Source organism: Colius striatus, chromosome 2 (genome assembly GCF_028858725.1).
Source record: "Colius striatus isolate bColStr4 chromosome 2, bColStr4.1.hap1, whole genome shotgun sequence".
Classification (NCBI taxonomy): domain Eukaryota; kingdom Metazoa; phylum Chordata; class Aves; order Coliiformes; family Coliidae; genus Colius; species Colius striatus.
Window position 1 is genome coordinate 64,526,753 of NC_084760.1, and position 15,584 is coordinate 64,542,336.

The 15,584-nt window shown below is 37.7% G+C and overlaps 1 protein-coding gene across 4 annotated transcripts in view; it reads left to right on the top strand.

Moving 5' to 3' along the window:
- Positions 1-15,584, top strand: part of ADGRG6 (adhesion G protein-coupled receptor G6) — a 113,677-nt gene that overhangs the window by 36,399 nt on the left and 61,694 nt on the right. For all 4 annotated transcript variants that reach the window (XM_061990821.1, XM_061990820.1, XM_061990823.1 and 1 more), the window contains exons 3-4: positions 9,224-9,565; positions 14,431-15,051. In XM_061990821.1, coding sequence (XP_061846805.1) covers positions 9,224-9,565; positions 14,431-15,051 — 963 coding nt within the window. The remainder of the gene's footprint in view (positions 1-9,223; positions 9,566-14,430; positions 15,052-15,584) is intronic.

Sequence of the window (15,584 nt, forward strand, 5' to 3'; positions counted from 1 at the left end):
TTTAGTGAAAAGTCTGCTGCTGGTTTAGTATCTGCTAACTGCTCATGTTCATAGTAAATGCTTCAAGTCAATGATATATTATTTTCACTTCTGCTTTTCTAATCTTAACCTCAGATTTTCAAATTAAGCTTTGCTCTTCCTGGTTTTTTTTTTTTGTACATTATTAGTGTTACTGACCTCAAGTATATCCTGAGAGATAATTTTGATTATCATGTTAGAAACAGGTTGTACTACCACCTGTTTCTCCGGATTTACGTGTAGCATTTGAATCGCCAAAACTAGCAAGAAGTTCTCTATTGGCTCCTGCATAAGACACACAAGAAAGAGCCTGGTGCTCTGCCTTGTGTGGTTTCCCTCTCCTAAATCTGCACCAGCCACCTCTATTCCAGTAAATGAGACATTTCAAGGGGTGTTCTCCATCTCAGAGGCCAGCTCATACTATTTCTCAAATGCACACAGCTGTAAAAACTAGAGTAGCTGTATTCAGGTTGCATGCTTGTAACAGTCTCTGGCCTGTGCTGGCTGCTGAGCCATGCCCAGGAAGGGTTTGGAGAAGGGCTGACTGGGCTGACCTGAGCGATGCTGGGGTCAGCCTCACACTGTGACTGTACAGGCAGTCAAGTCCCAGAGCCTGAGATCATGCCTACCATCAAGGCAGAACTACTAAAACTGTTCCCAATCAGTTGGTTGAGATTGATTTCAAGCATAAACCATGATATTTACAATCCCTTGCAGTTCCATCTCACCAATTATTATACGTCTAGAAGGATTCAGACTGTTACATACAGAAAAATGTCTGTTAGCTTTCTGAATTTTATCTCTGCTTTGATACTTTTTGGGTCAGAGTTACACAGGCTGATGTTATAACATTAGAGAAAATATTGTCTTTTATCAGTTTTCAATTTGCCTCATATAATTTTATTAATTAAGTGCCTTGTTCCTGTCTGTCTAACAAAAGAGACAAAATAACCAGTTTTAATTCCATATGATGAAAAATTAATTTTATTAATAATCTGAATAGCAATAAGAGAGCAACAGGAAGCAGGAATAAGAAGTGACTTCACAGACAACAGTTACACTTTCAAGTATGTCTGTATATTAGACTGTAAGGAGAATTTTTTTCCTAGCATTTTGTTATTCTTACGTGAACCAACCGGTTCAGCCATTTGAAGCATATGCTGGAGGACGTAATGCATCAGCAAAAGAAGATGCGAGGCAAGCTGATATCACTTGCCAGGGCATAGTACTCTCTTTGTCTCCTGGCTTCAGTGGCCAAAACCCAATTGTTGAATTATTTTGTGAGAGCACAATCTTGTCTTTCATTGAATTATAAAAGACTCTGCCAGGGTTATGTGCTATTTCCAGTCAGGAATATGGAGGCTTTAAATTCTTGCTGGGTACAAGGAGTACTATGTAGATGATGCAATGGGAATGATGCAGAATGAGAGTCTGGACTGAGTTTTTAATAGTGCTTAAAATAGTGTTTTCTTACAAATCAACAAAAGAAGTCACATTGGCAAAGTAAGACAGAGATAAAAGATTCTTCCTAATTACATCTGTATTATACTGTGCAAAATGCATTTGATTATATGCTGCAACTTTAGTACAATGCAAAGTTTCACTCATATGAAGTTTCTAATATTTGAATTTTTTAAATTATACTTGTTATATTAACTGATGAGCTTTCACATAAAAATTGGTAATGTTTATCCTGTTGATGATTCTAGACATTTTACAACTATTAGTATAAATAAATATTTTAGGAATGTTTTGGAGACCTTATTTAAGTTGTACTGAGTTTCATTTTTTTATGACCTACACTACACTGCCATCTTCGTAACTAGCAGTTTAACTGTTCAGCATTTGGAGAAATTAAAAAAACCCAAAGGTGAGTTGAAATATATTTCTCCACGCACAAGTTGTCCAGCATTGAAGCATGCTACTGATGCCTTTGCAGAGCTGCAAGTTAATATAGCATCCTACTAACAAAGGGTGACGGGATGTGTTTGAACCCTAACCAGAGGAGTAATGCTTCTATTTCTAAGTGGGGAGAAGAGGGAATAAGAGACTTTGACATGGTGACATTTTTAGAAAGTTAATGACTGAATTAGAGATAAAACATTGGTTTTCCTGGTCTTCTGACAGAAAGTAATTTGGGAAGGAAATTCAAAGATTAGAAGGAACTATTTCTGTGACAGTTTGATATAAAAGATCAGCCTCTCATTCCCCTAAATTCAGTCGTCATCTTGGGAATCTAAAATATGCCCAGTGGATTGGCAAGGAAAGGAAGGAAGAGTATGGATCTCTGTGTGGACATTGGGCCAGGTGTAAAACCACTTATGGTAATTATTTAATCACAGAATCACCAGCTTTTCATATGCAACCTGTGTTTCAGAGCGGATCTTTCTCCCTGGATGGGCATTTGCGTATGTTGTGCTAGTTATTGCTATTTTCCTTAAAAGGAAAAGAGAATTACCAGAATTAGAGGGGATAGCACAGCTTTCCTCACTGCTTGGGTTTCAGCAATGCCTTCACTGTTGTTTTTGTACGGCAGCAGTTAAAGAGTCATGCCCTCCCATTCTGCCTTGAGGGGGCTGCGAGGCTGAAGACGGGACTGTAAAGCTTCAAATGCAGGACTCAAAGGCATCATTGTGTAGGAAGGGGCTTGAAACAGTTGCTGAATTTTACATCCATATGTAAATCAAAATCATATCTGGGAGATTTTAGGCTTTGCTCAATATTTTTGTGACTTTTTAGCTGTGCACACTGTAGAAGTGAAGTAGTAAACTTAGTTCCATATTATCATTACATATCAGGGTAATCTACATTTATGCACAATCACAGTCATATTTCCAACCAGCAGACCTCAGCCCTGCAACTTTGTATCCCCTTTTAATGCGACAGGGACCAACTTTTATACATGTCAGGGTAAGAATTTTGCTTATATTTATTGCAGAGAGAATATTTTTTCTTGGATTTGTCCTTTATTTTTGTCTTCTTAATTTTATATCCGAACATTTAGATACTTAGGATTGTCTGTTAAATTTGAGGGTTACAATGCATGCTAACATTAAACTATGTGTTGTATATAGTAATTTTTATCAGAGCCAGTGTACTGTAGCAGAATAAGGATCTTTCTGGGAGATCAAACATTTCTACAATTTGGAAAGCAAATAAAGAAGCAAAAATAAACCTGACACAGCTCCTCATTTGCACTTTCTCAGTCAGAACTTGATCAAATTGTGGGTTGCACAGAGAGCAGACGACATGGTTTGGTGGGCAGAGGCTCCAAAAGAGTGCTATGCTTAATGTTTTTGCACAAAACATTGTGTGGGTCTTATCTTAGAACTAACTTGTAAGTGAGTAAGCAGATCACTAGTTTACTTCTAGAATGAATGATGTGACACTTTGTTGTGATTAATACATTTACATTTTGCTTATAGAATCATAGAATCATTTTGGTTAGAAAAGACCTTTAAGACAGATATTTCTGTTGATCTACAGATCCCTTTTACATCCAAAATTATTTTTTAAAGTGAAGATAAGCTACTGTCGAAGCTTTTGCCATGTGATAGCTGTTCTGGGTTTAGTGTTTGTGTCTCGTTGGAATAACACAGGTTTGTTTGTTCTGTAGCCATTCCAGCCCACCCACATCTTGGTGGTTTGGCCCTTCCTCTTGCTTGTCTGCAGGTGTGCCCATTGCTGACCTCATTCACCCATCTATTTGGAGTCATAAATACATTTAACCTAATGTTTGGCCATATCTCTGTTATGACATGCTTGAAATAAAAAAAAAAAAAAACCACACCCAACAAACCAACAATTAATTGCTTCTTATAAAGCACATCACTTTCCTGCCTAATGTTCATCAAAATAGCTATTTTTTTTCATGCCATCACAGTAAACAATTAAAAGGTTTCACTTCTCTTCTGGGCTTTGCCACATGCTTGAAAGAGCTTCCGTCAAGTCAGCTCCCTGTGCTTCTCTCTTAATTAGTTCAAAATGACTAACCTTGTAAGTGCCACTTTTCAAATGTATGTAAAGTACTTAAAGATACTTAGATGTCTACATGAAAGAAAATGATAATGAATTCGGTAATGCATTTTTATGTCTAAAGTGCTAGGTACTATAGCTAGGGTTTTCTGTGGTTTAGGATTGGCTTAATTCTGTCAGGCAGAGGAGATTTTATTCTTCAATTGAGAAAGGCTAGAGTTCACATAAACTGTTTAGTGATTTTTTTAAAAATTTGATTCCAGAGCTATCTGGATTTATTTCAGGATATTTTCTTATGAAATTTTGTTCTCTACAGGGAGAAACAAAGTTAATTTTCATGCCAAAATAAAATCCAGCAGCATTCTATCTTACTTTTATGAGAGAGCCTTTTAAATGGACTTAAAATACCAGGAGCGTTAATTCAATTCACACTATCATTGGTGCCACTGCATACACAAATGTAGTCATTTACACTTCTGCCAGGTGAAAAATGCTGTACAGAAGGCCAGCTGCATGCTACAGCTGCAAAAAGAAAAACCCACTGCAAGGTGTAACTCAGTGTAAAAACAAACTGGAAAATATATGAATTGCAAGCAGAGACATTTTTCCCCAGACAGCCTGTTCTCTTTTGATCCTAACCTTCACAAACGTTGAAGTCTTTAGGGCTGAAATAGGTAGTGTCCCAAGATGGATTGCTTCTGCTCTTTTAAAAATATTCTTGGGTGAAAAAAATTTCTTGTTCAGCATTTCTCCGTGGTTGGGTAAGTGCAGAAATGAAAGCAGGTGGAGATATTGAAGTCAAAGCTCATGTTTGAGAATGTAGTGCAGAGTATACTAGGGCAAAAGATGAGGTTTGGAGGGAAAATGATGGTGATGGAGAGAAGTAGAGAAGCGTGAGGAGCTAGAGGAAAATGTTAATATTAGCACAGATTTTGGAAGCAAGTGCTGGAATATGTTAGTCATGTAAGAAGAAACCAAAAATGAGAAGTACAAACGTATAGGCCGAGATTATATACAGAATATTTCCTTCCCAAATCTTCAGTTCAGCACTGTAGCTCTGAGTCAGACTGTGGCTTCAGCTGCCCACAAATGACTTGTGAAAGGTACTTACCAATTGTGTATCTCAGTGCCTTTAGGTGTTTCCACGAGTTCAAAAGGTGGAATTTTGTGCTGGCGCTCTAAAGAAACAGAATCAGTAGACAGGACAAGCTGGGCAATTAATTTTGTTTCATAGGATATGAGATTTGTGTCTGCTCACGCCTGTTTGTATAGTGTAATCTTTAATGAGTTACACAGAGTTTCCCGTAGACCCTTAGTTTTAGGACAGCTTTCACATGTTTTAGCATGATGTAGGAAAGACTCATATAGGGTACCATCCTCTTCATCAAAATTAAAAGGTATATATGTGAATTAGGCAGGAGAGTCATAGAAGAGAGGAAATGGTCTCATGGTTTGGAAAATTGGCAGCCATGAGACTGGGACTGTATCTCTGCCTTTATCAATCAGTTCCTATTAAAGATGGCCAAATTGCTTTGAGTAAACTTTTCCATTGGCCACTAAGTACTTTTTGTGTTTCTGCAGTGAGCCAGATAGGCAGACTGCTATCCCAGATGCAGTTTAAAGCCATTGATACTGTGCTTTGCACACATAAAATCCTGTACAGATACTAAGTATCTAAGGATAATCAGGACTCTAATTTCTTAGATTAGGAACACAAAATCCATGGAAATTTTTGCTAATTTTGCTCATTACCTCCATGCCTAACTTTATCCTTATAAAATAGGCATAACAGGAGAAAAGAAGCCATTTCTCCTACAGTCAGTTGCCCTTCTGAAGTCAATTAACATTTGTGAATCACTTAGATAACTTTGGTGGAAGCTCTAACAATTCCTCCAGAGGAATTTATTAGTTTTCCTTTTTAGTATAGTGTCGAGGTGTCATACTAAATACTTAATTATTCTTAGTATATGAGTCCTGCAGGGAAAAATAAAGTGACTGTGAAATGAAAAGGACTTCAGAGTATTCTCATGATGGAGACACATCAATTGCCCAGTTAAACTGTCCATTTAGAAAATGTTTACATTAAGTGCTAAATTTCATTATATGGGGAGGGTATTCATTTTGTTTTGAGAAAGAATGGAGGGGACAGAAATCATGAAGCTTTATTGAATAAAATATGTTTAGAGAGTGAATCACCTGTGGTCTAGGGTAGTAAAAAATACTTGGGTTGCAGGTTCTGCACATGTGGGATTTCTTACCAAGAATATCATATCTAAATTTGTTCACATTAAAATCAATAAAATAGCTCAGATTGCTTCTAGAAATGTTAGTGGTGTGTATTGTAACAAATATTCAGTATCCACAGTTCAGAACTGCTCTGAGCCAATGGGATTGCAAAATATCTGTCAGCTTTGGCTGACAGCCTAAGGTTGCCACAGCAATTTTTCTCTTTAAAGAGTAAAATAGGTAGTGTTTATAGAAAAATAACTGTCTCATGAGAAGCTGTGCAAAAAGTTCCATTCAAAACCATTCTGTTTATATATAGTGTTGTTGTTTGTTTTCTTTTCTTTTTACTTACTACTGTGGACATTTGCATGAAAACAGGATATTTCTCCTTCAAATTGCAGTCATGGACAGAATAGCTACTATACCAAAATGGAGCCAACCCACTTCAAAAAAGTAAACTATTTAGCTCACCAAATCTGTTTCTTCTGTGTATGTAAAGTTTTGAGCACTTATTTTCCTACCTAAAGATAGGGGCCAGGTTTTTTTTTAGTGTTAGTTCTGCAAAACCAACAAAACAATATGGATATAATAAAATTAGAGTTTGTTAGTGAAAAGATTAAATAAGTAAAAAACCCAATAACATAAATAGTATTTACAGTGACAGACAGTAGGGATAAAAGTATTTTTGTTACACATACTGACTTTTTTAACACAGCTTAGAAACGATAAATAAGAGAGATGAATAGAAGAGCTGAGTCCTATTTTGACTGATGGTAATTAATAGAATGAATAAAGGCAGGCTTCTCTTAAGAATGTCTGTGTTCTTTCTGATGGACAAATTTTACTTTCCCAATCTTGGGTTGAATGGAATATTCTACCAATTTGAGCTATACATTTTTACTAGCAAGTGGCATATTTTTTTCTGGTCTGGCAATGTTTTATAATGCCCTGAAGACTTACTTTAGGGGCCTAAGGGAGAATGAGTGTACATTAACACCTGTGTTCCTATATATATTTACATCGCTTAAGAGCTTAGTTCTTGGCTTCAGGTCCATCTGAGTGCATGGGGAAAGCTCTCAACTGTCCAGATAGCTCTGTGACACTTACTTCTCTGGCAGCAATAAGCAGGAGAGTGGGTGTGGCATGCTGCCAAGTCCTTGGCCCCTGTAGTCCGCATCTTCGCAATAACAAAGGCAGGAGCATGAATCACTGAGCCTTCCAGCTGAAGGCAGCTCCAGCCAGAGCCCATCTTACAGCTGCTCTGTCTTGTAGAGGCTCACTCCCCTTGGACTAGGAGACCACAGTGGCTTGTGGCTTGTAGTGTACTTTTCTTGTGCCTCCTCATCTTAGGCTAGGGTGGTTCTCTGAAAAACGATAACCTATCTGTGCAAAATACACTGGATGAAGCTGTCATCTGTTTGTACAACTGCAGCATTTATAGTCACTATACTAATAAGTAAATATTCCCTCTCTGGTTTATAAGTGGAACAGCAGGGTTTCAGGGCAGGTGAGCATAGTCCTCTAACTGTGAAGATTTGCAGAACAACTAAAAGTGGATAGGCTCCTGTTCATACTACATAGATCAAATTTTCCAATGTCATGAGTGCCATTTCTTCCCAAAGCTACCTGAAAATCTTTCAGCAATCTTTTTTTCAACAAATAAGCATGCAGTGATATGTTATCAGTCTGCATTTGGTTGTGAGAGCCAAATTAATTCATAGTTTCTTTACCTCTGTGGGGCCATACGAGTTTGTGATTTGCAAATAAAAATTACAAAAACTGTTTAAAATGCATCTCACAATTCTCCCTGTAGATGTAAACTGCTTCTTTTTTTGCCATGCTGCTTCAGAGTCAGGGTTCATTTGCTTGGGCCGAACACCATTTGGATGTACCTGAACAATACCAGGGTGTTTCAAAAAAGAAACTTCTCTTTGGAGAAGTTTATTACACTTATTTCTATTTTATTGCTGCTCCATCTGTGGTTTACACTTGACAACTTTTTTAGTTGCTTTTAACTTGGACATTGTCCTGTTTTTTTCATGCTTGTAGTACTTGATGCAGAATTATGACCTAATGAAATGTTTGCAAAGTGATTTAGCATAAATGTGCTGGTTAATTTCTTTGGTTATCTATTGATGGTATTCAGTTCACACCTAGTTTGTTCAGTACTGCTTTGGCAAACTGTTACAGATTTTAGCAGTGGGTAGTTCATGGTAATTACATTGTATAATGCACTAAGTAAATATATGAATAATGAGCAAATGTAAATGAAACAAAATGTACAAACCTGGGAACTAACTGGGCCTGAAATTCCTGTGGATAAGCATAGCAGGTAAGCAAAGGAGTATGAGGAATAGAGTAAGAATTTCTTAGGGCTCGATTGGCACAAATACATCACTGGAGCTGAGTCAGCATGGGAAAATGACAGTAATTTGCTGTTGATTCAAAAGCCAGTAGCTCACTGCTACCCTTCTGTGTGATGTGGAAAGCATTTGCCTGAAATGCTAATAACTAGCCTTCCAGACCTCTACAGAGCTGCTGCTTCTGCCCTTCTTCAACCCATCTCTCGTGCTGCTGCGTTCCAAGCATATTTTATTGGAAACAATAGCATGGCGCAGAACTGCTGGTCAGCATCAGACCATCAGCCAAAAAAATTTAAATTATAACAGTCATCTTTTTTAGAAGTTGCAGTTTCAAAATTTATTTGCCTTTCTGAATTAAAATGTGGTACTTTTGCTTTGTCTTTGTCAAGTCAATATAAATAGCAGATATATGTTTTGTCCACAGTGAGTATTTAGCAGTATAATTTTATTTGCTCTGTGTAGGTTTTCTTATATGAAATATTCTTTTGCTGTACAATTCCTTGAGCATTTTGCCCTTTTTCTGCCTTTCTTCTTCCCATCTCTGTTTTTCTGTATAGAAATACAGTTATTTATTGTGTCCATGATTCATTTCATGTTATCTCTATTCCTGATCTTCAGCCTTTCTCTGTTTTTATTGCCAGCTCACGGATGCTATGACTGTAGGATCGTGCTAACTGACCCCTCTGGAGTTTTCACTTCTCCGTGCTTCCCCAGTGATTATCCCAATAGCCAAGCGTGCAAGTGGATCATCCGCGCACCTCATGGATTCATCATACAACTAACGTTTATTGATTTTGACATTGAAGAAGCTCCTGGCTGCATTTATGATTCACTGACATTAGACAATGGAGAAAGCCCAATGAACCTTTGTGGCATCACTGCCAAAGGATTATCCTATAACTCTACTGGAAATGAAATGATTGTATCATTTAAAAGCGACTTCAGTATCCAAAAGAAAGGTTTTAATGCCAGCTATGTACGAAGTAAGTAAATCCAAAGCATTTTATCCCTCTTATAGATGTTAGAAGGAAATGTTCTTTAAGGGTTAGAACAATTCCCAAAGGAATCAAGTCATTCGCGAGAAGGGAGAGCATGGGGAGCCTGCAGGCCATAGAGTTCTCTTGCATGTTTTTTAAAGTAATTTATTTTTCTTTAGGTGAAAATTTATTATTTTATTCTGGGACGTGAGATCAAGTCTCTTAGAAAAACTTTTCACATGCAAAGATTTTGGACCTAACAGTACCTCTCCACACAGATTTACACTGGAAGGTTTGTAAGCAAGGGCATCTGTCCTTCAAGTCAGAGTACCTGTAGAGGTACATAGAAAGCTAAAGGAGAGCATGAGAGAGAACTTAGTTGAACCAGAAACAAGGCCAGCCCGGACCTCTGGCCCAGTCAGATGCCCAGCAGTGGGGAGAAGTTTACATAGGAGGCATAACTTTTCAGGGGTTCTTCCAGCCTCTAGAATGAACTCCCAGGGATGAACTGGCATTACAAAATGACTACTTTTTATTCTAGTTCCTTGACCTTCATTTCTGTTCCTTAAATACGTAGCAATCCTTACATTTTTAAAAGTCTAACAATTGCAAAAAAGTAAAAGAAGACACTCATGCTTTTTCCCATAGAAGGTAAGGATACAAACAGCATGTGATTGATGTTTGGTTTTTTATTTAAAGTGTTAATGAGAAGTTTCTCTTATGTAACAGTGAAGAGCAGCAAAGTAACGGCAGGCTTAGAGATCACCCACAAGCCCCATATGCTTCTCACCATTCATTCCACTTCAGGATTACCATTTATAGTTGCATACTCCCAGTAGCCCTTCCTTTTGTTGAAATTTCACACCTTAAGCTGAGTACTAGTATTGCTTTGATCCTTTATATTATTGTAGCACACGTACTGTTGGTTGGCCAGATGCTGTAGAAACATAGAGCAGGGATGTCTGCAGTTATCTCTTCACTCACAAGCACATCATCCTCATGATTTTTTTAAAAAAATATTTATTACGTGTTCTATATTTTCAAATAATTTAGACAGTAACTCCCTGGAATCATAAGACAAAAGTAGTCATGATTGTGCCAGCAAAATTTATGTGCAATTCTGAAAAGAAAAAAGGTAACATTATATCAGAGGAGCTAAAAATACTTCTTTATTCTGAGGTTCTTTCATGATGACAAAGTGAATGTATTAATAGTCCTAGAAGCACCTGTTCTCGTCTGAAAGTGGAAGCAAATTTTCTGAAAAGTTTCTCTGGAAACAGCAGCTCTTGCTGTATTGTAAGAACTGGTAAGATCAGGTGGATCATAAAAATTATATGCAATCAGATTATTCAAAATAATTTATTCCTCCTCAATATTTTAATGCTTAAGTAGGGCTATAAAGTGATAAGATTACTTACAACTGGAATTGAAAGATGCAGTGTGGCCTTTATCTGTGTTCAGTAAGGAGGAGAGGAAAGCTCCATAGACATGATTGGAGAACCATTTGTATATATATACACCTATAGGTAATGTATTTTTATGAAAGCAGAAATATTAACTCCATGCCCAATTGAATAGTACCTTACAGTCATGGATAGTGTCTTTAAAAGTTAAATATTTTGGAAGGTATAATTTTATTTTGAATAAGAAGACTACTCCCCAGTGTGAATAAACATTATCAGTGGCCTTCGCCACTGACACACAGCACTTTGTTATGTAGAAATGGCATTTAAAAAGACGTTAATGGTATGTTCTAATATACAATATGAACACAAAATATATGTAGGGAAATACAAATATTATAGAGTGAGTTTCAGGAGGAAAGTAGATAAAAATAGAGCAGCTTTTGTGTGACTGCTTGGTTTTATGTAAGAATGGTTTCAAAATGGATTTCAGAGAGCATGTTCTATTATCCATAACAAGTTGGCCACCTGCACAAATGTTGGCTTTCCTGGTTGTCACCTCTTGCAGCTCATCAACAGCAGATGGATGGGCCATATCCTCAGCTGCAGTAAATTAAGGCATCTTTGCTAGTCTTAGGGGAATTATGTCAATTTACACCCATTGAAGAGCTGGCATGTTAAATAATTTTCTAGTACTAGTTAACTGCATTAGTAGTAGCTTCACTGAAGAGCAGAAGTTGCTCTGTCACCAAAAGTAGAGGTAGGAAAGCCAACAGACCTCTGTTAATACAGAAACATTTGAGACCATTTCATGTAAAATTTAACACACAGCCTAGATTAAAAGCACAATTCAGTACAGTAGTAACAAAAAAGTTCTCAGTTATTTGGTATGTGACACCTGCAGATCTCATTAAAGTTGGTGCATTTCTTCCAGTATCAGTGACAGGGTAGATGAAAGCAGTGAAGCTAGGAGTGCCAGAAGCCACGACTCAAGCACCAGACCATACCAAAAAGCCCATTAACTGGGCAGAGAGCAGTTTTCCCTACAATGAACTGTAAAATAATATCTAGGGACTCCTGGCTTGTTTATATGAAAGGGGTGTATCAGAGTGAGCTGCAAATTAGCTAGGGTCTCTAAAAAGCAGCAGAGGCAGGCTTTGTGTCAGCTCAGTACTCCTGTACAAGCAAATGTGGGTCTCAGAACAGTCATCTGCCTGTTGCTTGTCACTCCTACTGTGACTGGGCTGCCAAGACTTTTGTACTTTTTTTTATGAGTAAATAGCAATGTGTTAAAAAAACTCAAACCTATTCATTGCAATCCAGTTATCTTCCAAATAGAAACAATTTATTATCATTCTTAAAGTAGTCTAATCACTTGGATGGATGGATATTCCAAGACTATATGTGTATTCTTCGTCAGAAAATAACCAGTTTCTCCAACACTAACATCTGAAATTCATCAGTGTGATGACTGGCTATGCAACACTAATGAGGAAAGAGATCTGGGCTTAATATTCATGTCAGCATTCTGTTTTCTTCACATGAGCAAAACACTTGTCAGTTTTGTCCTTCCACTGTGCAGGGAAGGTGCCAGTGGTTAAGTCTGTCAGATGAGTACAGCAGAGTTGAGTAGACTTGTTCAGTACCAGAGCAACATCTTCCCTGTTTCTCCTAATATACTGTTTAAATGTGACCAAGTGATCCATAACTCTCCTGACTACACTAGCACACGCTGGACAGTGCTCATATGAATGAGCTTTCCTCATTTTCCAGTCTTGAATCCTTATACTTCTCCTGGAATGCTTACCATGTTACATAAAGGAGCTTGCAGTATAATTAACCCATGAAAAAAATGCCTCTGTTTTCAATGGAGAGTTGAACACATTTTCTATCTATAAAATTGTTGCAACATACTTTTGCCCTTGGGGAGGAAAAAAAAAATCTATGAAGTAAATCCAGTAACTATAAAAGCCCAGTGTTTTTCTCTCTTCCCTCTCATTCTCCAGTTGCTGCGTTGGTGGATAATGTGCAATGCTTTGTGTTATTTCACTAAAAAATATATTGGTCAAATTATGTTCTTGTGTATATCCAAATATGGTAGTTTGGAGCTTGGACTCTTTGCAAGCAGCTGGCAAAGGGAAATTGCAATACCACAGACTGCACAGAATCCTTATACCTCACATATCTCTCTTTTCCAGAGTGTTATGTGACAGTCACCTTCCGTCACGTCTCGCTCATATTGAAAGGCTTTTGTTTCATTCTGAGAAGGGAAGAGATGTAGTAATTAATATACGTGGCATCACTTACAAATCCCAGGGAACATTAACTACTGTGGCAGTTATTCTTCAGGTCTGGCAAGGAACAGTTTCACTTCCACCTATGTACTGTGAAAATGCATAAAAGAGGTAGCAGACCTTTGCTGGAGATGTGGTCTGCCACAGAACAGAGAAGCCAGAAATAAAACCGAGGGCTGCTTCAATCTGATCTTTCTGTGGAGAAATACACTGGAAGAATTTTACTGCCATAAATGTGCCAATAAAACTGAGCATATTGACACTTTATTTTGAAAAAAAAAATTATCTCCAAAGTAAAATGAACAGAATTATAATAAATATACTTATGGAGAAAAAGCATTTGTCGTGTGATACTCTTTTTCACATTTCATTACTGTTATTTTGCCAGTGCAAATGAGAACACTTAATAACAATTAGAGACACAATCGTTTTGCCCATGCCTAAATACCCGTAGTGCAATGTGTATTTACAAGAGGAATAGCCATTTCTAGATACCTGGGCAAAATCCAAAACCGCTGACCCAGATATTAGCAAATAGAGAACAACTTGGACATAAATATTCATGAACACACGATTGCAGTATTTGACCAGAAGGCTTGAGAAGATGCCTAATGTTTTGCAGCAAGCCATTAGCTGAATTCAGGAACAAAAGGCTTCATTTTCCCTAGGAATGTAATGGGGGCTTTCTTCTACTGCGATATTTAAAAGAACCATTGGCATAATGTAGTCATGCAGACAAGTAATTAAAAGAATTTATCTTAAAAGCAAGTACTACTGTGTGTATCAACTGGTTTATTCCATTGCGTAATGCGTCTTTACTAGTTGAATGAGTATTTCAGTATTTTTATAAAGTGAGCTGAGGCAGAGTTGTAAGCTGGTAGGTAAAATGTCTTAATAATTATTCTTAATGGAACTTTAGGGATTGTTAAATGTGTAGCACTGCATTCTCCATGCCATTGAAAAGGAAGTCTGCATATTTTTATCTGAGTGCAACTCATGAGCTTAATTCTCTTTCATGTGTGCTGGTGTTATATTACAGTAATAAAAACCACCTGATGAATGTTTGATTTAATGGATGTTACTTTAACTTCTGCTGTTAGTCTCATTTATTTCTGCATGATGGGGTCTTTTTGTTAATTTTTTTGTTAATTTATTTATCTGCTCTTGGTTCTAGTTGCCGTGTCTCTGAGGAATCAAAAAGTCATCATTCCCCAGGTTCCTGATGTCGATGCTGTGTCTGTGGCAGAGACTGTCTCGGTGCCAGAGCTTAGCCAGTTTACACTGTGCTTCGAAGCAACCAAGGGCAGCAGCGATGACAACGACGACTGGAAGGTTTTCTCCTACATTGATGCATTGTCGACAGAATTCTTCAGCTTTGGGAAAACTGCAAAAGGCCATTTTCTCTCCATCTCAGGCACGCAGTGCATCCTTGAGAATGCGTTGCCCCGAAATGCAGAGTTCTTCACGGGAACCTTTCAACAGCTCTGTGTTGTAGGGGATAGCTTCTCAGGCAGTATAGGTATATATGCCAAAAGCACCTATCGTACCGTGGACTGTCCAGACATCTTCGGCAAAGTTATCCCTGGAAATGGGAGGCTGGTGCTGGGCTCTAACAGCAATGAAATGAGCTCTCTAAATGGGGACATTTACAACTTCCGCCTCTGGAATTTCACCATGAATGCGCAAACACTGGCTAACCTCAGCTGCGATGTGAAAGGAAACATTGTAGACTGGGAAAATGAATTCTGGAGTATTCCAACTTCAGCACTGAAAGCAGAAAACAATTTGAGTTGTGGTGAGTATGCCTTGCCAAATCTTTTTTGCTTATTTTCCTCCCACACATCTGTATTGTGCCGAACATATATATCAGCACAGAAAAAGAGGACTTCCTGTGAAAGCAAAGCAGCTAGGTCTTATCTTTCTTAGACTTTAGCTCAACTCATATCGTACACAGAGGCTTTGTAAGGGTATAGTGTTGATTTCCTAGAGGAAAAGAACAGGTCTCCTAAGTATATTGGATTGCTGCTTGAAGTGATCTGCAGATCAAAGTTTTTCCTAAACATTTTGTTTATTGGCCTTCCACTCTATGAAACTGAGATAACAGACAAGTATCTGCTGGCCTCAGGTAAGATTAGCGTGGTCTCTGGAGAAAAAAATATATGCTAACTCAGCATTTAGTAGATGTTACTGTACTTGCTCTTTGGGCCATTGATTAGTCTGAAGGAGGACTTGCTAGCCTTGCGCTGTGTGTGCAGAGCCAGCAAAACCAGTCACAAAACAACAATACTTAGGAGACTGAAAAGTTTGAGAAAAGATTAAATTAGAGGA